The sequence below is a fragment of the Tachysurus fulvidraco genome, chromosome 8 (assembly GCF_022655615.1).
Source record: "Tachysurus fulvidraco isolate hzauxx_2018 chromosome 8, HZAU_PFXX_2.0, whole genome shotgun sequence".
NCBI lineage: Eukaryota > Metazoa > Chordata > Actinopteri > Siluriformes > Bagridae > Tachysurus > Tachysurus fulvidraco.
The window spans coordinates 16974949-16999986 of NC_062525.1; the positions used below are offsets into that span (position 1 = coordinate 16974949).

General features: G+C 39.6%; 5 protein-coding genes across 7 annotated transcripts; 4 read left to right on the forward strand and 1 right to left on the reverse strand.

The window, feature by feature from the left end:
• The first annotated feature begins 591 nt into the window (after window positions 1-591).
• LOC125145350 lies at window positions 592-5168 on the forward strand. Its single transcript, XM_047817560.1, has 5 exons — window positions 592-892; window positions 2589-2690; window positions 3060-3197; window positions 3394-3446; window positions 3615-5168. The coding sequence occupies exons 1-4, from the start codon at window positions 811-813 to the stop codon at window positions 3432-3434; spliced, it is 363 nt and encodes a 120-aa protein (XP_047673516.1). The 5' UTR covers window positions 592-810; the 3' UTR covers window positions 3435-3446; window positions 3615-5168.
• Window positions 5169-5292: 124 nt separating this feature from the next.
• Window positions 5293-14021, reverse strand: znf646 (zinc finger protein 646). 2 transcript variants are annotated; one of them, XM_027140579.2, is made up of 4 exons: window positions 13836-14021; window positions 9499-12410; window positions 8288-9382; window positions 5293-7868 (listed from the first exon to the last, which is right to left on the reverse strand). In XM_027140579.2, exons 2-4 carry the CDS (start codon window positions 12168-12170, stop codon window positions 6965-6967), a joined length of 4671 nt encoding a protein of 1556 aa, XP_026996380.1. In that variant the 5' UTR covers window positions 12171-12410; window positions 13836-14021; the 3' UTR covers window positions 5293-6964. The 2 variants fall into 2 exon arrangements, with proteins under 2 accessions (XP_026996380.1, XP_026996379.1); XM_027140578.2 differs by lacking the exon at window positions 13836-14021 and adding an exon at window positions 13412-13543.
• A 501-nt stretch (window positions 14022-14522) lies between these two features.
• Window positions 14523-17471, forward strand: znf668 (zinc finger protein 668). Its single transcript, XM_027140583.2, has one exon. It carries the CDS (start codon window positions 14523-14525, stop codon window positions 16485-16487), a length of 1965 nt encoding a protein of 654 aa, XP_026996384.1. The 3' UTR covers window positions 16488-17471.
• A 119-nt stretch (window positions 17472-17590) lies between these two features.
• LOC113638977 lies at window positions 17591-18927 on the forward strand. Its single transcript, XM_027140584.2, has 2 exons — window positions 17591-17768; window positions 17894-18927. The coding sequence occupies exon 2, from the start codon at window positions 17920-17922 to the stop codon at window positions 18646-18648; it is 729 nt and encodes a 242-aa protein (XP_026996385.1). The 5' UTR covers window positions 17591-17768; window positions 17894-17919; the 3' UTR covers window positions 18649-18927.
• Window positions 18928-23577: 4650 nt separating this feature from the next.
• Window positions 23578-24880, forward strand: LOC113638885 (gap junction beta-3 protein-like). Of its 2 annotated transcripts, none has more exons than XM_027140349.2 (2): window positions 23578-23647; window positions 23906-24880. In XM_027140349.2, exon 2 carries the CDS (start codon window positions 23939-23941, stop codon window positions 24689-24691), a length of 753 nt encoding a protein of 250 aa, XP_026996150.1. In that variant the 5' UTR covers window positions 23578-23647; window positions 23906-23938; the 3' UTR covers window positions 24692-24880. The 2 variants fall into 2 exon arrangements, with proteins under 2 accessions (XP_026996150.1, XP_026996151.1); XM_027140350.2 differs by having other exon boundaries at window positions 23581-23647; window positions 23919-24880.
• Window positions 24881-25038: the final 158 nt, after the last annotated feature.

Consider the following 25038-nt stretch of genomic DNA (forward strand, 5'->3'; position numbering starts at 1 on the left):
AATATAGTGAAAGTACATAAATGCTCTTCATCTGCAGTCCAGTGTTGCCCATTTATGTTCAGTGGAAAAACTTTTCTCTTCTTTCTTCATTTTGTTACGTCTGTGTTGCTAAGAAACGTGTGTGTGTTTTCCTAGTGATGGTAATAATCCCACCCCAGGGCTGTGAGACAGGGCTGTTTGTCAGACTGTGCGCTTTGGCGCAGCTTCAGCGCGTGGCGTCACTGGGTGTGGTGACTTTAACGAGCCCATCGGGCCTCACATGGTATTATGAAAGTCTGGGGTCTGTTCCTTCTGTCCTTCTCAAACTTCTTCGAGCCTCTTACAATGGTTTTCAATTAAGTTCAGTGTCTGTTTAATATAAAAACCAAAAAAATACGTGCGCAAAACATGGTACAAAAGTAAAAAAAAAGAATAACCCATAGTTTAACCCACGCAACTGTGTTATTTCCATAACTGGTAAGTTTCATGTAAACTTATGGTAATTCAGTCTAGCACTTCAATGGCGCCAAACACCGTAACGGGATGTCCTACAGTGTCAGTGAAAACTGTTCTCCAGAAAAGCTGTTCGCTGTATACAAAGCCAATCTCAGTGCAGTGAAGAGAAGAGGAAATGAGTCATAGGAGCTGTAGCCAGAGCGTGGGTGTGGGCTTTGTTAAAACAAGGCCCACTCTCGCCATGACTGACTCACATGCGCTCTGCGCTACGCTGCGCTGTTCTGCGCTCTAACGCTCCACATCAGCCGCCGCTTTCACACTTCATACACACACTTCACATTTCACACACTCTGAAATTTGACTATACGAAGCTCAATGGATATCGGCACTCTTTTCCGTACCCTCTGCTTGGTTCTCGTGGCTGGAACCCATTTAAGTGGAACAAACGCGGAAAAAAGTAAGAATATCCTTTGGCTTAATTCATATATTCCATATATTTGGATTATTTAACATTGTGTACGTTCACCAAAGTGTGTGTTTGGTCCATTTGAGAGCATGTGATAGTTTCAATAGCAGGTACAAAATAGTGAGTGATTAAGAAACAACGTCCCGGTTTACGGTCACATTAGATGAACATGGCTCGGCTCGTAAAGTTCCTCGTCGTATGGAGTCGTTTCCTTTAGCAGCTGGAGTTCCCACCGGTTCCGCATTCCGATGGCCTTGTTTCATTCCGTCACGCAGCATGAGCTGATGTTCCTGTGCGCTCAGGCCACATCCCCAAACGCCTCCATATCCCACATGTAGTGCACTACTCAGGGATTGGGAGCTTTTACTTATTGGACGTAGTGCACATAGTGTAGGGAATGTGGAGCGGTTTGGGATACAGCCTCAGCTCCTTGGCCATTAGATTGGCTCTGTGTGAAGTTTGTGGAGATCTGGAACAGATTCTAGGGTGGAGCAGAGCAGCAAATGTAATGAGAAAATCTTTAGACAATACACAGCCTGGGAAGATGTTTATTCTCCAAATACACTTTGTGTGGTTTAGGCTGCACTTCATTAGCTGTCTCCTGTTTATTCATGAGGCAACGTAATGGAACACCTTATGATCACTTAGAGCATGTTTACACGTTTTACTACATATAACACTAATACTTCATGTCATAGACACTATGATAATCCTATGTACACACACACACACACACACACACACACACACACATACACATTTATAATATAGCTGCACCAAATGCTGTACAGGTCATTACAATTAATGCTGATCAAAAATGAACCATTGAAAATGTATATAAATCACCCATAATTACATCAATAGATTTGTGCAGGTGAGAAAGGCAACATAAGCGTAGTAAAGGTGGGTTTTTTCAGTATAGGTAGTTAGTTGGCGTTTCCTGTTTCAGTTGTAATTACCTGTTTCATACTTAATTAATTGCTGACTTCACAGGTAGTTGAATTGCTGACTTCAAAGTTCACAGGAAGTCTCATTTTAACTCATCCTTTACCCAGCTGCTTTTGTAAATTTTATTTTAATATGATCAGAAATATTATTTTTAGGATTGTCCGTGCAGTACCGACTTTGCTTTATTCATACCTACATACTGTGTATATAAAGTATTTTTTGTTAAATTATATCACAGCAATCTTAACCTGTATAGTAGAATATTATTTTGCAGTATTGTCTCTCTGTGACAGAGAGATTATGGTGAACTCTGTGGCAGATGTCTAACCACAAGATTTTCAGTTTAGTTGAAAATTTACGTCAGAAGCTTCTGTACAAGGTGAAAATCATCTGTGGTAGAGCTGGGTTTCAGATTCCTATGAAGTCACTTAACTCCGTGCTTGCAATGTTCCTGTGTAAGCTGTCAGGAGCTGCATCACAGTCTTGTCAAACATTCATACAGACAAATCTCTGCTTACACTCTTGAAGGCTGAGTAATAGCATTTCACCTCAAGTGCTCCACCACATCACTAGAGCGGAATTTCCCAGCTCATTTCATATGAATTAGAACTGAAACACAGGACGCTGAAGTTCTTTCATTGTAGTCTGATACTTGTGATATTCAATTTATTCACAGTTAATTATTGCAATAAAATATGTATAAACCTGTTCTTATTATTGTACATTTTTCTTCATACAGGTTACTCATGTGCACAGTCAGAGTTCTTTAACAGCGATCTGGGTGATTGTGTGCCTTGTTCTACATGCATACAGTTCCCCAAAACCCCATCATGTAACACATGTGAGTTAATAATAGTTAAATAGTTAAAAATAAAATAAAATACATTTATATATTGGTAAAACCTGGATTAAACATAATTCAGCATGTCCTTTTTTTTTTTTTTTTTTTTTTTTTAATAATTCTGCCTTAATATCTAACCATGCAAAGTCTGGAGTAATAAGATATTGAACAGTAATAGAGAACTGTTCGTAGTAATCCTATCAAAAGCATTTTATTGTACGTCAGATAAATGCATTAGGAGTGGATTGAGCAGTAGTAGTTGAAAGCATTAAAAGCATTCTGCTAAAATAAAGAAGTGCTTTATCTCTTTATAGAAGTTTCTAAAAGCAAATAAAACTCCTCTAATCTATATTGTCCTGTGTTTAACAGGCCCACCAGTCGAGCACCTTGATTCCTGGAGAGTAGCAGCCATTACCAGTTTCTCAGTGCTGGCAGCTGTGGTTGTTTTCGGAGCCTTGCTCATTGGAGTGCTAGTACATCAATGCAAGTCCAAAAGGACTTTAAGCGGTAAGAATTAAACAAATCGACTCAAAAGGAGATTTTCTGTTGTTTGTATTATGCACAATTAAATAGATTCATTGTACAAGCACCAATATGTGAAGTAAATGAGATTGTGTTGAATACCTGAACCTGATACCTGACACCTGAATACCTTTTTTAGGGCTTTTCATAACTAATTAAATCCTTCATGCTTATCGTTTAGAGCCCATCGAAGAAACCACAGGTCCTCTTTATCCGGTGTAGGCAGATCATTAGGTATGTACTTGTTTTAAAGTTTTAATGATATAACATTTTACCTTTCATCATACCCTACTATTGCTGACAAAATATTTGGAATGTAATAGTACAGTAACAGTACAAACAGTTACCTGTGTAAGCAGTGGGTACGTTATAAAATACTGTTTGCCTTTTGCTTTTTTCCAGCAACAGTGAAAGGGAAAGAAGAATTCAAGGTATCAAGGAAGCTGTTGATACAGTCGGCGATCTGTTTGCTAATACATTGACTACAGAGTGTACTATTAGTAGCATTTGACTTTTCTAATTTATTATTTTTGGTAGATCCAACATAGGCTATTAACACTCCAGAATATTCAGTTGGTATAGAGTCACTGTGATCTCAAAAACCTCAGACTTTGTCCATCACTGTGTGAGCTTACTTAAGGTGCTTTTTGAGTGGACTCCTATACATCAGCAACAATCAGATGCCTTACAACCGATGCCTTACAACCAATACAAACGAAGGAAATGGTTTGTGAACCTCTATTTTTTTTAAAGGCATTCTATTTTTTTTTTAGTGTTTTTTTTACTTAGAACATAAGTGATTCTGCTTTTTTTCCATATCCCATTTTGAGCATTAATGGCCCCTTGTGTTCTTACAATGTCTATGAATGTCCATTTTTTTTAATCCAGTGAAAACTGCCATATCCTTCCAGAACTGTAGTGTAGAAGTGGCTGTTTTATATAAAGAAATACCTTTTATACAGAAACTGTTTACCTCCACATTAGTTTTATACTGGCCTATTGAATGTAATATGTAATCAATGATTTGTAGATACATTTTGTATATATTTGTGTCCTATGCACTGTTAGGATGTGGTCATTGTAGTGCTCAGAATGTTACTTAGTCTTTCTTTGGTGTTGCGGAAATGCAAATCTGAATACAGGCAGGTGAGAAATTCAAGGAAAAACAGCTCTGTCGGGAGGTAGAGTCTGGGGGTTGGGGGAATAAGTACTCATTGAATTAGTTTGATAAGTATGAAAATGATCAAAATGTTATGCTATGGCTTTTGCTGACACTCAGACTAATTAAATACCAATCTTGCATTGATTCTTTGAGACTTCAAACAGACAACAGCCCTGATTCTCCAGGAAAGTTACAGACATATTTTGTGGTCTTGACACGCATTGCCAAAGTGCCAGGATATGTGATGTCGCTTTACCTTAGCCAGATAAGTGTATGTTTTTCCTTTGAATTTGCCTGTATCTCATCCAGAAAAGCTGCATGTGACGATGGCATGTGACTGAATAGGCTACAACCAGTAAACATAATTGTAAACTACATATTAAAATACATTCATTTGTTCTTACATATGCTGCCATTCCATTTTGATGTATTATAACAGATTACATATCTGACCAATGATCACCCAACAAACCAGAACCCTCAACAACAGAATGAGCAATGGGCATACCATGTTTCAGACAAAATATATCGGTAAAGCTAAGATTAATTATACTACTTTCATTTTATATCTTTTTTTTTTTTTGTTAGTCGCTGTTAGATTAGATCAAAATTAAGGCCAGCGTTTGATCCTTTTTAAAAAGGTTCACCTGATGTTAGACTGTAAAACAGCCTAAGCTTTTATAGGCAATAAACTGAGACAACTGTTGCATATTCATTGAATGTGTATGTAAAAGCATGATATTTCTAAATGTTTTGAATGAATATGGACTGTAAATAAAGGATTTCCAAATAAATCAGTGTTCTAATTTAAAAAAAAATACAACACAAACCCTTTATAATATCCTCTATCTCCTGGATTATTAAGAAAAGAAAAAAAAACACCGCTCCTTGCTCTAAAAAAGAAAAGTGAATCCAAAGCAACATTTACATTGTGTTTATTGAGTTCCAGGAAGTGAGGGCAAGAACATCTACAAATAAACAGTATCTGCTTAGTCCTCTACTTGAGAAAGAGAAACACTGATTGTAAGAACAAAAATAAATATTCTATATTTAAGATATATGTAACTGATTACAGTGAATCTCAAAGATTCCGAAGTCAGTGGAGTTTCATATTCAATGCCACCACGAAGGTCTACAACTCCTATTCTTAAATAATCAGTAAGTACTGAAATATAGGCATAAGTGGAAACTACTAATATGTTTTATTCTAAGTAGGGCAATGATATGAAATGGCACATAGAAATACAAACAGGAATCATATCCTTGACAAACAAAAATATACCTTCCCCATGATGCTTTGTGCATCAGATGAAAACATATGGTTTTAATCATTTATATTATTTTTTTTTAGTGATTAAGGTGTGAAACCTGAGTAATTTCAAAACTACTGAAAAGTGTCTCCATCTAGGAGGTGCAGCCCACCATAGAGCCCGACCGATCATGGATTACTGGGTCCCTTTTATCATGATCTCTATGTTTACTTATTATCTGATTAACCAGGTTTTTTTTTGCTCAGCAATCGGAAGAACTGTAGGTTAAATAAAAATGATATTCAAAAGAATACATTAATTCACACATTGAGAAAATACATCTCAACCTTACCACTTGGCAACGTTTAGAAACGCTTCACTTTGAAATGCTTTTGGAGTAAAAACATTTTAACCAGAAGTGGAAACACCTAGGCAAGTTATTGTTACAACTAAAACCCTGCATGTAAATTACCACATTAAAATGGTGATAACAGTTGTTCAGATCTTAACATGGGGGTATAAATATGATTTTTAAATAAATAAATAAATATCATTGATATTTTCTATTTGGCAGGCCGAATGGAACTGCTACGAAATCTATGGCTGCTGTTTAACAGCATTAACGGTGTCATCCGTGATGAAAGTACTGAGGATGCTTGTACTTAATTAAGACAGTTTTATAGAACAGATGTCTATAATGAGACGACTGAATACAGTGACCTGAAAACATAGGTAAAACATGCATAATGGGACTTCTTTCTTATTCACTAAAATATCAAGTTATGTCAACGATTTATTTCTTTGACTCTATTAAAATGCAGCCAAACAATCGGTCGGACTCTACTCCTAGGTTATGTGCTGGGGAAAGTCTAGGAAAATATATCATACTTTTACCCCAGTCTTCATGTTGAGACCTATGATAGTACCATATATGTCTTTAGTTTGTGTGCACTCTGTGAGGAAAGAAAAAAAACAAAAACAAAACAAAAAAAATACATCAAAACATTCAAATCTAAAATGGTTTCTGACAGGCACCATCACTTATTCTAAAGTTTCTACAGTATCACTGTCCCTACCAGAGGTAGTATCACGTCAATGCCAGTCTTAAGTGTCCTTTAAAGAAAAGTATTTGAAAATACAACAGTACAGGAGGCAACTACTGCCAAGAACAGCATCTGGCTTGGACACCATCTTGACAAATACAGCAGAAAAACCTGATGTGTTACGTTTATTGGCATTGGGCCTTGGGTGGGGAAAGAGTTCCATAACAGAAATGTTATTTTGTCGTCTTCCTTTGGAACGCAGAGATGTGAGTGAGTATTGGTCCTGCAGACTCTGCCTCAGAGGAAAGGCTCCACACCCAGTCCCATGAAGGCATTTGGATCCACGTTGAAGGAGGACTCAAAGGTCTGCTGGGCATTCTGGTGCAGCTTCTGGTGATGTCGCAGGTTGGACTTGCTGGAGAAGCGCTTATCACAGAGAACACAGGAGAAAGGCTTCTCTTTCGTGTGAATGCGTCGGTGGCAGATAAGCTGGGTAGACACACGAAAGGCCTTGCCGCATTCCAGGCACTGGTAGCGCTTGGGCTCTGTATGAATTCGCCGGTGGTTCTTCAGTGCCATCAGGTTGGTGAACTCCTTTTGGCACACTGAGCAGAAAAAGGAGCCCGTTTTGTGGCTGTTCTTGTGGTTGAGCAGGGATCCGGCATGCCGATATGAACGGCCACAGTGCTCACACACATGGCTCTTCTCCTCTTTATCAAATGCCTCACCACTCTCTTGCTGATCTTCCTGGTCAGAGAAGCCTTCATGCATTTGGCCAAACTCTGGATCCATTTTGGAGAGATTTTGGATTCCTAGTTGTTGGTTAAATCCAGAATCCCAGGCCAAACTCTGTGACAACTGAAGGTCTTGCTGATGACGAGACTGATCTTGGATGCTTTGGTGAACCTCCTGGTGCTGCTCGAAGCTGGCCATGTTGGGGAAGTTCTGCTGGCAAACACTGCAGTAATAAGGGAGTCCCTTGCTGTGAACCTCCATGTGGCTCTGCAGGTGAGCAAACTCACAGAAGGTCTTTCCGCAATCAGGACAGCAGTGACGAGCCATTTGAGAGTGGCTCTGGAGTTCCAGATGGTCGGTGAAGGTTTTCAGGCAGAGATTACAGTGGAGCAGATCAGCAGAATGAGTCTTTTTATGGTTGAGAAGAGATCCAGCGTGTCTATAGGAGCGTCCGCACTGGTCACAACTACAAAAGAGAAGGAAAACGATAGTAAAATAATGGTTAGAATTTACAATAAAATTACAAATCATAAACAGTGCCATTGATCCAGTTTTATTCAGAACACATGATTCAGAAGTTAATCAGCCTCCCAAGAATTTGTCATATAGTTGTATACTCCAAACATGCATCTGTTCCTAATAATCAGACACAAATCCTCCTTGGGTTTTAACAGCTCCCTCTTGTGGGGAATCTTACTTACGTTGATGAAAATTTTGTCCTCCATATTTCTATCCATCCATAATTAAATGAATAAAAGGATTAAAAACTGCATGAATAATACCAAAAATAAGGTGTTTATTTGGATCATTAACAAAAACCTCAGGAATGAACAAAGGACCCTCGAAATTCTGTATTACCAAATCCCAACAGATGAATTCACTCACGTGTAACACTTGTCACCTCCGTCCTGACTGAGTGGAGAGCTTGATGAGCTATTTCTGTAACAGCGATGTCTCTTAAGTCCAGATTTTCCCTGAAACCTCTTCCCACATATATGGCAGCTATAATGAATAACTCCTCTAGCATGGATCTTTTGGTGGTTGTAGAGGATGCTAGAGAGACGGAAAGCCTTGCCACATGTTGTGCAGACATATTTTTTCTTTTGCGTGTGGATGCGAGTGTGATTACGTAATGCCATGGGATTTGAAAAAGGCTTGGCACAGAAGGAGCAGGTGAAATGGCCGGTTTTGTGCGTGTTCTTATGGTTCAGCAGACTGCCTGCATGACGGTAGCTTCGACCACAAATGTTGCACTTGAAAGGCCTTTCCTCTTTTACCACAGATGTGGCTCTGTTGTGGTTATGGTCAGAGACTGCAGGGGTAGACTTAGGGTCAGGTTCTGTGCTACAGGTGTGGCCTGCAAGCAGTAATGCACTAGGAAATACCAGCCTGCAATTCTTGCATGCCAATTCCTTTGCTCGTCTCCGACCTCTACCCTTTCCTTTCGATGCTGCATTCTTGCAATTGTGTTTACAAGTATGGTTCAGTAATTGTTTGTTTCCCCGGAATGCCTTCCCACAGTCCTGGCAACAGTGTTTTTTGATTGAGAAGTGAATGCGTAAATGGTTCTTCATCGCTAACTGGTTGCTGTAGGTATTGTTGCAAACGGCACAATAATATTCTCCCGTCTTGTGTGAGTTTTTGTGGTTGACCAGACTCCCAGCGTGCCGATAACTTCGCCCGCACTGGTCACAGACAAAAGGCCGTGGGTCATTAGGATCCCCTGAGTGGCTGTCTTTTTCTGGGCTGGACTGTTCGCTAACAGGAATGTCTTTTTGCTTGCGGCGTCGGCCGCGTCTTTTCCTGCCGGCACTGACCGCCTGCATCCCACTCACAGACACACTCCCACTCATCTCCATGAGAGCCTGAATCTGTTTGTTGAGTTCCTCAATCTTGGCCTTGTTTTCCCGATGAACTCTCTGATGGTTCAAAAGTTGCTTGTGGATTTTGAAAGCCTTCCCACATTCGGTGCAACTATGCCTAGTAGAGGGGAGGGAAAAAGAATATTGAGCATTGACTTTAACTTTATGGTGACATTCATGCAGTTATAGAAGCCATGGAAGCAGAATAAACATTTAGAACTAATCTTTACTTACTTCTTAACGTCAAAATGAGTTCTCTGGTGGTTCTTGAGGGCCAGCAAGTTGTAAAAGCGCTTCTGACAGACAAAGCAACGGAACACTCCTGTTTTGTGTGACTTCTTGTGATTTAGAAGGGAGCCTGCATGTCTGTAGGAACGTCCACACTGGTCACATTTGTACAGTCTCCCTCCACCCTCTGAACTCTCCTTAAAATAGTCAGGCTTGTGGCCGAGAGCATTGATGATATCTCGTTTGTCGTCATACTCTTCCAGACTCTCATCGCACTGTCCAGGGCAATTATGACTCTCAAGTTCAGCAACGCTGGTACAGACTACACCACACGTCCCACAGATAATACTCTCGTTTTCTTCTTTCGGTTGGTGCCCATTCTGGTTCTGTGTTACATATTGTTCTGGTTGTCCATCCACTGTATTGCTATGTAAAAGCTGATGGGCTAGCAGGTCCTGTTTTTTTGTGAAACTTTCTCCACAAGTGCTACAGATAATCAAATTACAGTCACCTTGCTGGACCTGACCTGGTTCCTCATCTTTCTCAGCCTCTAGGGAGGACATAGAGGAGGGGCCTGATGTTGACGGGGTTCCGTGGATTTGAGTGTGACCACGAAGGTGGCTCCTGAGCGCTCGCATGCTGGTGTAATGGTTCCCACACACTGAACACTGATACATCTCTCCGTCATCCTCCTCGTCCTCGTCGTCTTCTTCGTCGCTGTTTTTGCAGTGGAGTTTTTCATTGTCACTCATCATTTGATCATGCATAGTGTCATGAAAGTAAGAAATGTCACTATTGTTGTGTCTCTCAAAAGCCATGTGCTCCTCTGAATCTCCCACAGCAGGTTTAAAGTCTGCAGTCTTAAAGTCCATATCACCATCAGGACCGATACTGTTTGACTGATATTGCTGATTCAAAAGAGGGCACATGTGCGACTTGATCCCTGCAATATCAGTAAATGTCTTTCCACAGTCTGCACACATGTGCCTCTCCATTAGGGCTTCATCCTGAGGTAGGTCCAGGTGTCTATCCTCAGAGAACGAATCGTCAAATTGTTCATGGATTTCTGAGTCATTGGGATCGCTGACATTCTCATCATCAGAATCCATGTGTACAGAGTCTCCCAAATCCTGATTAAGGCCCAGAAGCCCGCTCACATCGCCGTCATGAGTAAAGCCTCCATGCTGATTTTCATGTGTTAAGGGCTCTGAAGAAAGCCAGTCCCCTTCAGCAGTGGGAATCACCATAGATGGTCTCCCCTTATGGATGCGAAGGTGGCTGCGCAACGCAGCCAGATGTGGGTAGTTCTTACGGCAGATAGAGCACTGGAAAATACCTGTCTGGTGAGAGCGCTTGTGGTTAATGAGACTACCTGCATGTCGGTAGCTCTTGCCACAAACGTTACATTTAAAACGACGATCTGAACTTCCAGACTGATCGTGTTTATCCTCAGTAGCTTGCTCCAAAAGTTCAGGGTTGAGGTCTTCTGAAGACAGGGCCAGATGCTCTCCCTGAGTATCTAAAAGTGGTGGTTCATCACCAATGGGGTGAGGTACATATATATGACCATTTTCCATTGGTCCCTGGGTTTGGTCATAATCAACAGCTTTATCGAGTAATGAAGGCAATGGCGGAGTGTCACTGGAGGATGGATATGGATTAGACTCGGGTGACTGATTAATACTATATGAAAAAGGGTGGTCTTCTGGTATGTTAGCAGGGAGCTCAAAGGACACTGAAGAAGAGTTATGCAACATAATGTGATTTTGAAACTCATCATCGTTAGGAAATGCTGATTGACAAAGGTGGCAAAAATGTGTATTTGCCCCCCCATTCTGTAGCACCTTTGACACCACTTCTGACTCAGCATCTGTATAAGCCTCTGGGGACAATGGGCTAGCCATGCTTGGATGACTTCTAGTTTTACTGTGGATACGTTGGTGACTGGTAAGGGCAGCAAGGTTGTTGAACTGTTTGAAACAGATTGAACACTCAAATATCCCCATCTGATGAGTTTTTTTGTGATTTATCAGGCTTCCATGATGCCTATACGTCTTCTCGCACATATCGCATTTAAACGGTCGATCCTCGTCATCGCCAGTGGCGTCATGTTCGCCAGCAGAGCCTGGAATCAGCTCTGACATCAAACCATTGCTGAAGCCATTATCAGGGGCAACATCCAACTCTAAGTCTGATGGCAGTTCTGGGATAATATCAAAATCCTGCTGAGCTACTTCCTGTAATTGCTCGTCATCACAAATGTCTTCAGTCTGACTATCTTTCAGCTCGTTGTTCTTTGTTCTTTCCTGGAACACTCTATTGCGATGCACCTTTTGGTGAGTTGCCAGTTGGGTTGCGAGGCGAAAGCCTTTTCCACAGTCCATGCAAGTGTACTTCTTTCGTGAAGTGTGAATACGCAAATGACTTTTGAGAGCCAATGCGTTGGACAGCTTCCGAGCACATATGTGACACTGGAAGGAGCCAATGTCATGAGTTTTCTTATGATTAGCCAAACTCCCAGCGTGTCTGTATCCCCGTCCACATTCGTCGCATTTGAATTTCCTGTCATCCTCGGACTGATGACATGATTCTGTGTGCTCCAAAAGACTGGGCATGTTGGAACATGCTATACCACAGTGCTTGCATAAAAAGCCTTTGGTCTTACCTGGCTGTTGCATAGCCACAATGGTATAAAAGAGTGATGTAAAATACTAACAAGAGCCAGTTTGAGTACGAGGAATGGAAGCACCTTTTTTTTTCTTTTCTTTTTTTTTTTAAAAAGGTGAGGTCCTTGTGATGGTGTATGTAAAGTCCATATGCAGGGGTAAAGTTTAGGAAAGGAGAAATGAATGCATTCTTTTCCATGCCATTGAAAATCTGATAACTGGGCTCATAACCATGTACACAGTAGACGGACACTGGGGAGAGAGAGAGAGAGAGAGAGAGAGAGAGAGAGAGAGAGAGAGAGGTTAAAAAAATGTTTGTACAGCACTACTAAAGATTCTTCAAATAGCATTTTAGGCAATTTTTTATGTTATAAATGGTCTACTAATCTTAGCAAGACTGATCTTTGCGGATCAGATTCATCTTTTGGGGATCTTTATTTAATCTTTTTATATCAGGCACTTTGGTTAAAAATGTAACTGCTAAAAGTTAAATCTGAGTAATGTAACAAGACAGAAATCTGTCTTGATTTGTGGATGCACTGTTGAAAGGTCATATTGACTTGAGAGGTTATATCTAAAATGAGCAAAGATGAACAGATTTATCGGGAACATTAAATCATACACAAATCCACTTGCCTGGAGATGGCTTACTGCACGTGTACCAAAAAGTAAACATGTCCCTATTCCCATATTCAGCAGAGGAACGGAGGCGATCACATATAAGTTACATGTTGCGAGAGAAAAAAAAAAGTTTCTTCTTAAGTAAAATAAATAAATAAATGAACAAATGAATCAAACATAAAGCAAAAGTTTTAGATTCTATTCCGTCGGATGTAACATTTATAGACGTACCAGTCGATTTTGTGAGAGAGTTTTTACACGATTTAGGTTTTAACTTGTAGAGACTAAGGCAGCTGGCTAACACAATGGACTTCTATTTACACAGTAAACAATTCCCTTGCATGGTAGCTAGCACGGCAAACATAACCTTGTCACTAAACTGGCTACCGTCTTGATTTCTAAACGCACCAGAACTGAAATACACGTGAATTGCCGACGTTAAAGCAACAATCTGTAATTAATCGGCCATCTGATCAAAACAAGATGATAAACTGAACAAGCATCGACACGCATTAGCTTAATGTATCCAGATAGCTCGCTAGCCTGTTAGCATTTCCTACTAAAACACCTAGCATAAGTTCTGACTAACACCAAATAGTTATCGTTGCTGAATGATGGTATAAAGTACATACACAAGACGTCGCAGATGTTTTCGAAGGTTTTGTTATTCGCAGGTGTGTTAAATCCATTTGCTTTTTGACTCAGGGCGGCTGTACACGTCCCCGTCCGCACCAATTGTCTTTTCCCACTTCCGGCTGCTGCCGCTGAGAAACAGGAAATGTGCAACAATGAAACAAGGTCCGACGGCAAAATTTTCACGATTTACATAAATATCATATAACTAACATCCCAAACATGATACAATAAACCCGATACTTTCCGTATCCCAAACGAACGGGCACTTTGTTCACCTTATTTTCGATGTTTGTTTCTCGTCAAACGTTAACTGTAGCCGTATTTTAGCGGTTAGCTTGTTCTATTTCTCCTCCCACAATACCACAATACCCGTTTTCTAGTACGAATGCAAAGTAGTTTCTCCGACTGTGATGTTCTTACCATGACGCCAAGTCTAGCAGGCGTTTGCAGACAAACAAATAGATGGTGTTATTTCTTCATAGACTGAAATATCACTCTTTTTTGTTACAGTCCCGTGGAGTTGCGGAAACGCTGAAGCTTCTTACCGACTCGGACTCACGGTCCTAAAGCCTCTCGGGTACTGAAGCACCGGTGACTCAGTTCAGTTCCCATTCAGATCGGAAAACAGCTCCTACGTCTTAATACTGAAGTTACTGGTAAGATATTACTCATCATATTGCACACATACTTTGTGAAATGTAATCATGATACATACACCGACGGATGTTTTAAAGTACCTATAGCTCGTATAGTTCAGCGGTCCTAAAGCCAGCCATTTTGTGTTACACTGGCTGTTATGTGTGGGCTTAAATAAAAATGTGTGTCCTTAAATAATAACGCATGCATGATTATGACCGATATATCTGGCCACCCGGAAGATTATAGTCAGGTGTTGGACTGTAGATGCTAGACAACTTCCCCCTGCGAGTGTTTTGTCTATAACTGACTAATTGTCCCTGAGGTCCTAATGCCGGCCATTTTGTGTCGCCTGCTGTACTCTGTAAATGATCTGTTCACTTTAGTACTAACCACTAAGCTGACGTGCAAACACTGGAATTATCCACGTTCTGGCATTGACCTCATAACAAAATATTATTAACTTACAGAATGATGGCCTCCCCTCAGCCAGGCAGCCCACCTACAGTTGAGCAGATTACACCATCTCCTGAGACTGAGCCCAGTGAAGAGAGTGAAAACATAGCTGAGAAACCAACTAAAAGAAGAAACAAAGGGAAACCGTCAAAATCCCAGAACATATTTAAATGCTTAGTATGTCACGAAGCATTTTCCAGCCCATCAGCCTTGCGGAGCCATAAACTCTCAGCTCATGGTCAAGACAAGCAGCAACCATACACCTGTGGGCAATGCAGCAAGACCTTCTCCAGTCGAGCTCAACTCTCTAAACATCAGCGCTCACATTCGGCTGAGCGTCCATTCCAATGCCCTGAGTGCCATAAAGCATACAAGACCCACACTGAGTTGCGCAATCACAGCCGCTCCCACACTGGAGAAAAACCCTTTGTTTGTACTGAATGTGGCAAGGCATTTATGCAGGCCATCTGCCTGCGCATTCACATGACGCAACACAGTGGTGACAGGCCTCATTCTTGTCCCCACTGCACTAAGAGCTATCCTACGCTGTCCAAGCTGAAAGTTCACCAGCGCTCCCACACAGGAGAGAAGCCTTATTTCTGTGCAGAATGTGGCAAGAGTTTTGCTGACCCCTCTGTGTACCGCAAGCACCGGCGCAATCACCAAGGCCACCGGCCATATTCCTGCCAGCAGTGTTCCAAGACATATACAGAGCTCAAGGATCTCAAGAACCATGAGCGTTCTCATACAGGTGAAAAGCCATACCTTTGCTCAGACTGTGGCAAGGCCTTTTCACGCTCCTCCTCCTTGGCCTGCCACCTGCGTATTCACTCCCAGAGCAAGCCATACCAGTGTGAGCAATGTGGTAAAGGCTTCACTCAGCTCTCTTCCTACCAATCCCACCTTCGCACACATTCAGGTGAGAAGCCCTTCCTATGTCCACAATGTGGAAAGATGTTCTCAGACCCTTCCAGCTTCCGCCGGCACCAGAGGGCACATCAGGGATTTAAGCCCTACCCTTGTGACAAGTGTACCAAGAGATTTCGACAGCCAGCCGATCTGGCTGTGCATCAACGTGTGCATTCGGGTCAAAGGCCATACAAATGCCAAAATTGCGATAAGGCCTTTGTTGCTTCCTGGGATCTGCGTCGGCACATGCTGGTACACACTGGCCTTCGACCATTTTCCTGCACTGATTGTGGCAAGTCCTTTGCAGAGCGCTCCAGTCTTAACAAGCACAGGAGGGTGCATTCTGGAGAGCGGCCATTCAAGTGCCAGATGTGTTTCAAGTCATTTGTCATGTCATCTAGTCTGCGCAAACACGAGAGGACTCACATACCCGAGAGACCAGTGCGACAAGAACAGGCCCCTGATTCTGACCAGGCCCCTGATTCTGAGCAAGTCGTTCCCCAAAACAGCAGACCACAATTCTCTTGTGTTCATTGTGACATGATTACCTTTGGAACATGGGAGGAGGTGCAGGCCCACAACAGCCTCCATGCAATCTCTCCTCCATCAGATTCCACAAATATACGCATTGGCCCTTTTATTTGTGAAACATGTCAGGCTGAGTTCCCGCAGTTATCTGAACTCCAGGCACATGAGAAGGTACACCCCAAGCCACGGCCACATGTATGTGAAAGCTGCGGCAAAGGTTTCCTGAACAAAGCTGGATTACGCAAGCATCAGCGCATCCACTCGAACAGCCGCCCACACTGCTGTGCAGTCTGCGGTAAATCTTTCCTCTTTGCTGCTTACCTCCGCAAACATCTGCGTACACACCGTGAAAATCAGACATCATCGCCCCTGCCACAGACAGACATTACCCACACACAGCCACTGCCATCCCCACCGAGCTCATCCTCCCTAATAAAATCGGAGCCTGCTACGATTTCTCTAACCATGCCTGTCATCGTACCAGCAACAGCATTTCAGACGATGTCAGGACATGTGTACAAAAACAAAGATGAGAACAACTGAAATAACAGTGTATTGAAAGCAATTTTCAATATTGGGTGGGTGTTTGATTAAGGTAGCACAAAGTATTGTTTCCTACCTGGTAGGCATGTGACAGGACTTACAAATCACCTGTGTGGGCAATAGTCCCAGACTGGCATGCCATACAAGAAAGGGCAGGTAGTGTTACTGCCTAGGTCTCCAGGGTCCCAGGTTTGGTGAAAGTTCTGCCAGAATATGTACTGGATATTATATATTGCCCCAGGGTGTGTGTGAATGTGCATATGCATGGTGCTTTGCAATGGACTGGTGTCCTATACAGGGTATATTCACACGCACCGTGATCCGCTGCAATCAGGGTAAAGCAGTGGCTTAAAATCATCATGTATTCACCAAACACAGATACATACATACAAGTCTCTTAATAATTCCTGCTGACCCTTCAACTCCTAGCAGGTTTCTCAAAGATTACTTGGATTGTTAAGGGTTTTTGACTTAATTTCAAAAAGGTTCTGCTCATATGATAGATGAGAACTCTGTTGTAAGGTTCAACATAGAACACTTCACATGTTTATTTAAAACATTTTAAGGGTTGTGTATGTGATTTTTTTTACTGAATGTATAAACCGAGAAGTTTTGTATGATGACTAGAAAAAGATGCTGTTTAAACATGATTATTTTATTATTATTATTATTATTATTATTATTATTATTATTATTATTATTATTATTATTATTATTATTACATATAACTGTGTATTTGTGTGCTTGATCATTGCTGCTATATCACATTTTATATCAATCTTTGATATACGTGTTTTCCCTGAGGTTTCATTTTGTTTTATAGGGTACTGAAAGGGTCAGTATTTTACATAAAAGTCAACTTTACACAAATGCATGAATTTATTAGATTATAGAAAAGACCCGTACATTTCAAATCACCTTCCATCCCCAGACAAATGTCAGTTGTCTATTCTGTATTCAATAAAGTATCTCAAAGAATTGTAACAGATTGTTTTTTTTTTATTTTTTTATTTCTAATAACAAAATTGAGTTTTTTGTTTTTTTTCTTCTTGTAAATCATAGTGGTTGTTTTTAAAAACACATTCCTGTTATTATTTCTTAAAGCACCTAATAAAAAAAAGTGTGACCTAAATTCTGTGTGGATAAACACTGTGAGTAAAGGAAATTTTGATGATGTTAGCAGTTCAGAGCACTATACACTGGGTGTCTGAATATAACATCATTGTCAGCATTGCTGATACCAAAGACTGTCACCTTGTTCTTGCCCGGCATTTTCTCTAGGTAAGTTTACTTTATATATTAATGACAAACTGTCTAATTTAAAAGAAACAATAATAGAGACCATATAGTTGATATTTCTAAAAGTCAATAACTTGTTAACATACAGGTTTTGTATTCTTTATTAGCCAGAAGAACTTAAACCTGAAGGGAAATGGCAGCAATTGTTACAGGTCTGATCCCCATTCTCCACACTGCAGTCGACGCCGCCACCACCGACTACAAAGGGCGCACCGTGTGGTTCGGCTTTCTCTGTATTCGCCTTGTGACGCTTTTTATTGCTGAAATGCCATGGTTTAAACTAAACTCAGACTTCAGCTGCATCATCACAAAGGACAGCATTTGCACTAGAGCCTGCTTCAACCAGCACTTTGACAAGCCTGTGATAATGGCATGGAACTATATTTTCATCCTCTTCATCCTGACGGTCCTGGTCATGGAGCTCTTCACTGCTCACTTATACTCTGTTTTAGCTAAAAGCTCTGGAGAAAGCAAAGAATCTCTGGGTGAGCTGAAAATTGTAAGTGACCCTGGTAATAGCACAGCTGGGATAAAGAACCTTGACATGCACCAAAGCAAGAACATTGTGTTCTTGTACCTGTTTAGCATTGTAATGCGGGTTTTGGTGGAGATTTGGTTTGTGTATATTCTGCTTTATTGGAACATGTCTAAACTAAACCAAGGAGTATTCCTATGTAAGAGTTACACTACTGGATGCCCAGATCAGGAGTGTTTGGTGAGTGGGTCTGCTGAGAAATCCATGTCTATCTATGCTCTTTTGTCCATTTCTGTGCTGGTCATCGTCAGCCATGGTGTGTTCTGTGTCCACTTAATTGGCCACTACCTGTTTAACACATATACCGTGGATTCCTACAATGTGTAGCATTACTGTTTGCAAAAAATGATTTGGTTTCTATGAACAAATATGATCTTTCTTTCATGTCTTTCTTTCTTCTACTAAACATTATTTAGTCTGGTGATACTTTGTATGAAATTGTTTAAATTTCATTGCATTAACTGGTTTGCTGTGGTTTATTGAATTATAAAATGTGTGGCAAAAAAGGGAGCTATAATTTGATTAGTTTTGACTGTGTTGGTTGGTGGTGTTGACCTAATGTCATGAATAAAAATCATTTAACTGCACAAGACAATGTGTGATTATTTTCCTATTGCAGACATGTACATTATGTTATGTTTCAGATCTAACTATAATTAGCATGCACTAAATGTTCTCCCCATCAGTAATCAAGATCATAGGCAATGATACTATAAATAATAATCTCACTAATTTAGCTAATTGAGCTTATTGATTCTCGTTGGTCATAATAAAGTGAAATGCAACGGTCTGTACTGCAGCCCAAATGTACTTCACTATGTAAAAACAATTTACAAGAATGTGAAATAAAGAATAAGAATAAAAATGTAAACATCTTTTAAACTTCTTTAATTTATTATTTCAGATTCTGACTATATAATACCACTTATTACTGTTTGAATTTGAGTCTAATGCAGTGTGTGAAACTCATTAAGAGTATGGCTATTCTGCTGAATATTTCTTTTAACTGTTTAAATTTCAGATGACTCTATTTTCATAAAAATCTATAATATATAAGCATGTGTATGTCAATTTAGACAAGACTTGTAGTTACGTAGTTTCCATCCTGCAAAAACAATCCCCCCAAACATGCATCAGACGCAACAGTGATTTAAATTGACAGACAAATGCAGAAACAAATCAAGATTAAACTAAACTTGCCATCCTTCAAATTACAAAAACTTTAAAGGTGCTGTAATGAATGTAATAATGCTTGAGAAATCGAAACAGATTGTCTAAAAAAGTTAAAACCATTTGTATATATTGAATGAAGCAAAATTTCTCAGACTCAAAATTTTGTCTAGGAAAGCAGAAAAAATATTTTGACCACACCTGTGTATATACAACATCTGAAAACTGATAAGTTACAGAACATCTTGTACATTAGTAGCCTGCCCACAAGTATCATATATCCACACTGGCTCTTTCTCAGTTTCATGTAACTGTCCAACAGCAAAGTCAGCATGGGAAACATGGCCAAAAACAAGACTCTGGCCTAGTTGCTGAAACTGGTCTGTCTGAAACCTTAAAAAAAGTCCTGTCTCTAACATGAACCCCATCAGTAAACACCTGCTAATAACTATTGTGGGGATTCAAGGGGCTAAAACAGCATAAGCAGGAAATGGCATGAAAAGCATCGTCCATTTCCTACAGGACTATATGTCTTCCCAAACTGTTGACAAAAGGGTGGAAGCACACAATTGTGTAGAAATTCTCAGAGACCAAAAGTGTTTCAGCATGACATTGCCTCATGCACAAATCAAGTTTGTTTGGAAAAAACTGTAGTGGCCAATCCGGACCCCTGACTTTAACCAGCAATTTTGATGGTTTGGATTGCCGACTGCATAACAGACCTTCTCACCACAAGTCACTCCCCAACCTCACTAATACTCTTGTAGCTAAATGAGAAAATCCTCCACAGCCATTCTTTAAAATGAAACAGAAAGCCTTCGCAGCTGGACCAAATCAATATTAATATCAACTGTTTTTGAATGGGTTTTTTAACTAGCGTGTGAAGTTCACATGGCCACATGACCATGATTCTGACCAAATATTAAGATGCGCTTATATTCATGACCAACTGAAATAACTGATTTCAGAACTTTGTCAGCCGAGCCATCCTTATGGATCACTGACCAGGTTTGCTTCAGTGCAAAAACCTACATATCAACAGGTGTTTTTTTTGCTGTTTGAGACTCTATATACTGATGTGCAACCCATGGCACTGAGGGTATTCTATACAATATAAAATGCAAGGATTTTATTAACAAAAAAAACCATTTCAACACCTCTGCACTTCAACGTGCAGCTGACTGAAGAACTTGATTCATATAATGTTGAAATACTTCAAACTACATTTAATAGCCATTTTTTCGTTCTGTCTGAGTTCCCTTAACGTCTGCTTCCCTGTTCAACTAGCCAACAGCTCTCCATAGTGGTGACTATGTGTTATTGTTTGTCACAGTCTGAGGGACAGTGTTTCATTACACCAGTGGCACATTCTGTGGAAAACAGTCTCAGAGTAATTTGGAAGAATCATACAACAATAATCATGGGTTCATTTGGCACTGATGTTTCAAGGCTCACAATTTGAGACCATTTAAACAATGTCATTCTTCACTCTTGGTCAGTAAACCATGGCTCTTGCTTTTCTCTCTCATTTCTTTGTTCTGAGGTGAACCTCATGCCTGGGCAGGTTTTGGTGTGGGTTGAAATATGAATAGATAAGATTCCAGATATATGTTAATTGTTTAAAAAAAACAACAACAACACACACGTATGTTTTTGAACCACTTTTTAAACTTTCTTTTATCACAGCAACTTATTCTTTAAGTCTCCATAATGAATGACAGAATGTTAGTCGTCAATTTGACTTAGGTGTTTACTTAACAGGCCACAAAATAAATGCTGCTGTACCAATTTACCCTTTGTGCTAGTTTACAGGACTTCACCTTATGTGAAAGTGCAGATAAAATAACTTGACCTAGGCTCCAGCTCTGAAAATAGGTGTCTTTTTGTTTAAAACCAAAAATTAGGGCTAATAAAGCCTTAGTAAAGACTGCTGGAGTAGCTGTGATTATATAAGTGCTGGTGTTCAGCAAAAAGTGAATGTCTGAAACAATGTCCATGTTTTCATATGTTATTCCAGATATTCATTCTTATTTGCACCCCTAATCATTCAGCAAGACTTATTTTGACACCATTAGTGCCAGACATTTTCTTCTTTACCCTATGTTGGCCCATGCTAGCTCACACAATCTGACTAAATAAATTCTCAATTAAAAGGAATAAACAGCCAAACTAATGAAGATGGGATACAGATGAGAATTTGTTTATTGGTGGTCAAGCAAGACAGCAAACAAACCAGCTGGTACCAGGGGTACAAGTAATCACCCAACTTGCACTCAAGTCCTACTGGACTTCAGCATTCTTATATACAATTCATGCATGTTCCTCTTTTCAACTTTTGTCACATAATTTCTTCAGCATGTCCCCTCATCTAGACTTTGCCAAATCACATTTCAACGCATGCACGTATCACTTGTTGTGCACATGTCGTGCACGTTGCAAGTTTTCTATTCTTGCCTTTGCAAGGTTCTGTATATCTTCAAAAAGGGACATGTTTCCTCTCCTCGCTTTTGCTTTAGATCATATAGTTTCTCCAGTTTGCGAAGCCCATAGCTTGTCCATCCCTTTTACTTCATTTTACTCTGAAGCTTATGAAGCTTTATGAGTAATCCTGCTATAGGTTTCTTGTATAAAATCTACTTTCTGGTTCTCTTCTTTTATATTCTCCAGTGATAAGGGTGTTCATGATTTTACGCTATATCATGTGCTTATCATACTATATCCTACTCTACAACAGTGCACTGTGAGACTTTACTTGTAGAGGAGGTAATGGTTTCTTACATGAATCTTGACATGATAAATGTTTATTCTTATTTCTGATACTTTGTCTCATGTGTACCCTTTGGTCAAAAAACGACCCCGTTAGTTTATGTCTGTTTTTCTGGCATTTTAACTGCCCATGCACTGACTAACTTCCCCTTTTTTGCAAACCTGTCTGGGGTTTCTCTGTACTTTCTGAGAGTCCGAGAGGCTCATAGGTTTTTTTTTTATTTTTTTTTTTTAAATGATTTTCTACTTCTTTAGTTTATATCAATGTTTGTTATTTAAAATATCCTACATTAGAAAGACAGAAATAGACATCATGGGTTTCATTTAATTTTAAGTATAACATTTTCATTTAAATTTAGACATCTTAATTTTATGCACATTTAAAATATGAATTATTATTAGTAGTATTAAAATAAAAATAATTATTTTTTGTTGTTATTGTTGGACATGGAGGCAAGGGATCTAAGATATATGGCAAGACTTTAATCTTTGTTGTTTATTCTGCAAAGACAGTGACAATCAGCCCTTATAACCCCTGCCACAGACAGATATAAGATATCCCACACACAAATACACACACACACACACACACACACACACACACACACACACACACACACACACACACACACACACACACACACACACACACACACACACACACACACACACACACACACACAGCCACTGGAATTCTGCTGAATGTAGCCAGAACAATTTTTCTTTTATGTGCAAAACAAATGTTCATCAAATTAAAGAGCTTTTAATGGTTGTATATTTAACTTTTACAGAGTACAGTGGATCAGTAAGGAAATGACTGGACGAAGAACCAGCACTAGCACTAGCATTAGTCATTTGAAATGATTTAAATTCATTAATTTGATTACATGATTACATATAACTGTGATTGATCATTGGTCCTAGCTCAAAGGTTATATGGATTTGTGATATACTATTTTGCACTTGAGGTGATATAATATTTTGCACTGATACTAAATGCATGAAGCTTATCTGTATTGTCTGTATATGCCAGTTAACTTTCTGGTGTACTCTGAATTTTCATTATACTCTTTCTATTTTATATTCAACCTTCATTTCTTATAAACAAATTCTGAATAATTATACCCTTTATAAAGTTTTTTTTTAAACAAAGTTATTGCTTGATTACTTGTACTTAATTAATACTTAGTGTTTGTTTTAAAAATACATTACAGTTTCTTGTTGGATCCAATAGACAGTATGACCTAAATTGAGGGTTAAACAGTGTCAGTAACAAAAATTTTGATGACGTTAACAGTTTAACACTCTATATACTGGGTATCTGAGAACAGCAGTCAACAATATTGTCAGCACTGTGGAAACAAAAGACGGTCCGAGTGATTTTCTCTTGGTAAGTTTATAGATTTAAAAAAATGTATGTTTTAAAAATGTTATGAATATTAAACATTAATATTACTTAACTAATTATGAAATTTGTATGTTACAATTAATTATCTATCGTCTAATATAGCTGTAATATATAGAATTATAACAAAAGACTGATGCAAATTATATAATTATCAATTATTATATATTTCATATATAACATATTTAATATATTTAGCAACAAACTTATTGTTTAAGTTATTCCTCAATGTTGATTCACTAGATCTCTCTATTAGCCAGAAGAACCTGAAGGGAAATGGCAGCAATTGTTACTGGTCTGATCCCCATTCTTCGCACAGCAGTAGACGCCACCACTACCTACAAGGGGCGCACCGTGTGGTTCGGCTTTCTCTGTATTCGCCTTGTGACGCTTTTTGTGGCTGAAATGCCTTGGTTCAAACTGGACTCAGACTTCAGCTGCAATATCACAAAGGACAGCATGTGCACTAAATCCTGCTTCAACCAGCACTTTGACAAGCCTGTAGTAATGGCATGGAACTATATTTTTGTCCTCCTCATCCTGTCAGTCCTGCTCATGGAGCTCTTCACTGCCCACTTACACTCGGTTTACCAGAAGAAGTGTTCTAGAGAGAAGAATGGTGTGGAACTTGAATCTCTGGGTGAGCTGAAAAGTGTAAGTGACCCTGGCACAGCAGGGGTGATGATCCTAGACATGCACACAAGCAGAAACGCGGTGCTCTTCTACCTGTTCAGCGTCATGCTGCGGATTTTTGTAGAGTTTTGGTTTGTGTACGTTCTCCTGTATTGGAATTTGCCTAAACTAACCAATGGTGTGTTCATATGTAAGAGTATTGTTCAAGGATGTCCAGATCAAGAGTGTTTGGTGAGGGCTATGGCAGATAAATGCATGTCTATCTATGCTCTTGTGTCCATTTCTCTTCTGGTCATCATCAGCAGCCTTGTATTTTGTGTCTACTTCATTGCCCATTACTTGTGTAACTGTGGTTCCAAAGGGGGTCATTGTGAAAATTCATGGTTTTCAAAGTAGGTTTTAGATTCTCTGAACAGGTTTGGACTGTCATTCATGTCTTTTCTTTTAGTTTTTATTAAACATTTTCAATTCAGCTTAAATGTTGTGTTTATCTTATCTTTTGAATAGCATTGTTGCTTTTTATCTTCCTGTCTTTAACTGACTTGTGAAATGTGTAGCAATAAAGGGTGTTACAGTGTAATCAGTTCTTGCTGTGTTGACCATGATGTTTCTGACACAAGCACTTTTCTTGCTTCCTTGATTTTTTTTTTCACATTTGGTTTACAGCGTTAGAAGAAAACACACGAGACAAACGATTATTCTTCTTTTGCAGACATGCACATTATTATATTTTGTTTTGATCC

Excerpts from the sequence above, each read along its gene's own strand:
- LOC125145350 (XM_047817560.1), top strand. The coding sequence starts at position 811 with ATGGATATCGGCACTCTTTTCCGTACCCTCTGCTTGGTTCTCGTGGCT. Across the intron at positions 893-2,588 it reads TGGAACAAACGCGGAAAAAA|GTTACTCATGTGCACAGTCA; the intron begins GTAAGAATATCC and ends TTCTTCATACAG. Across the intron at positions 2,691-3,059 it reads AACCCCATCATGTAACACAT|GCCCACCAGTCGAGCACCTT; the intron begins GTGAGTTAATAA and ends TGTGTTTAACAG.
- znf646 (XM_027140579.2), bottom strand. The coding sequence starts at position 12,170 with ATGCAACAGCCAGGTAAGACCAAAGGCTTTTTATGCAAGCACTGTGGT. Across the intron at positions 9,383-9,498 it reads ACTCATTTTGACGTTAAGAA|GCATAGTTGCACCGAATGTG; the intron begins GTAAGTAAAGAT and ends CCCCTCTACTAG. Across the intron at positions 7,869-8,287 it reads GGAGGTGACAAGTGTTACAC|TTGTGACCAGTGCGGACGCT; the intron begins GTGAGTGAATTC and ends TCTCTTTTGTAG.
- znf668 (XM_027140583.2), top strand. The coding sequence starts at position 14,523 with ATGATGGCCTCCCCTCAGCCAGGCAGCCCACCTACAGTTGAGCAGATT.
- LOC113638977 (XM_027140584.2), top strand. The coding sequence starts at position 17,920 with ATGGCAGCAATTGTTACAGGTCTGATCCCCATTCTCCACACTGCAGTC.
- LOC113638885 (XM_027140349.2), top strand. The coding sequence starts at position 23,939 with ATGGCAGCAATTGTTACTGGTCTGATCCCCATTCTTCGCACAGCAGTA.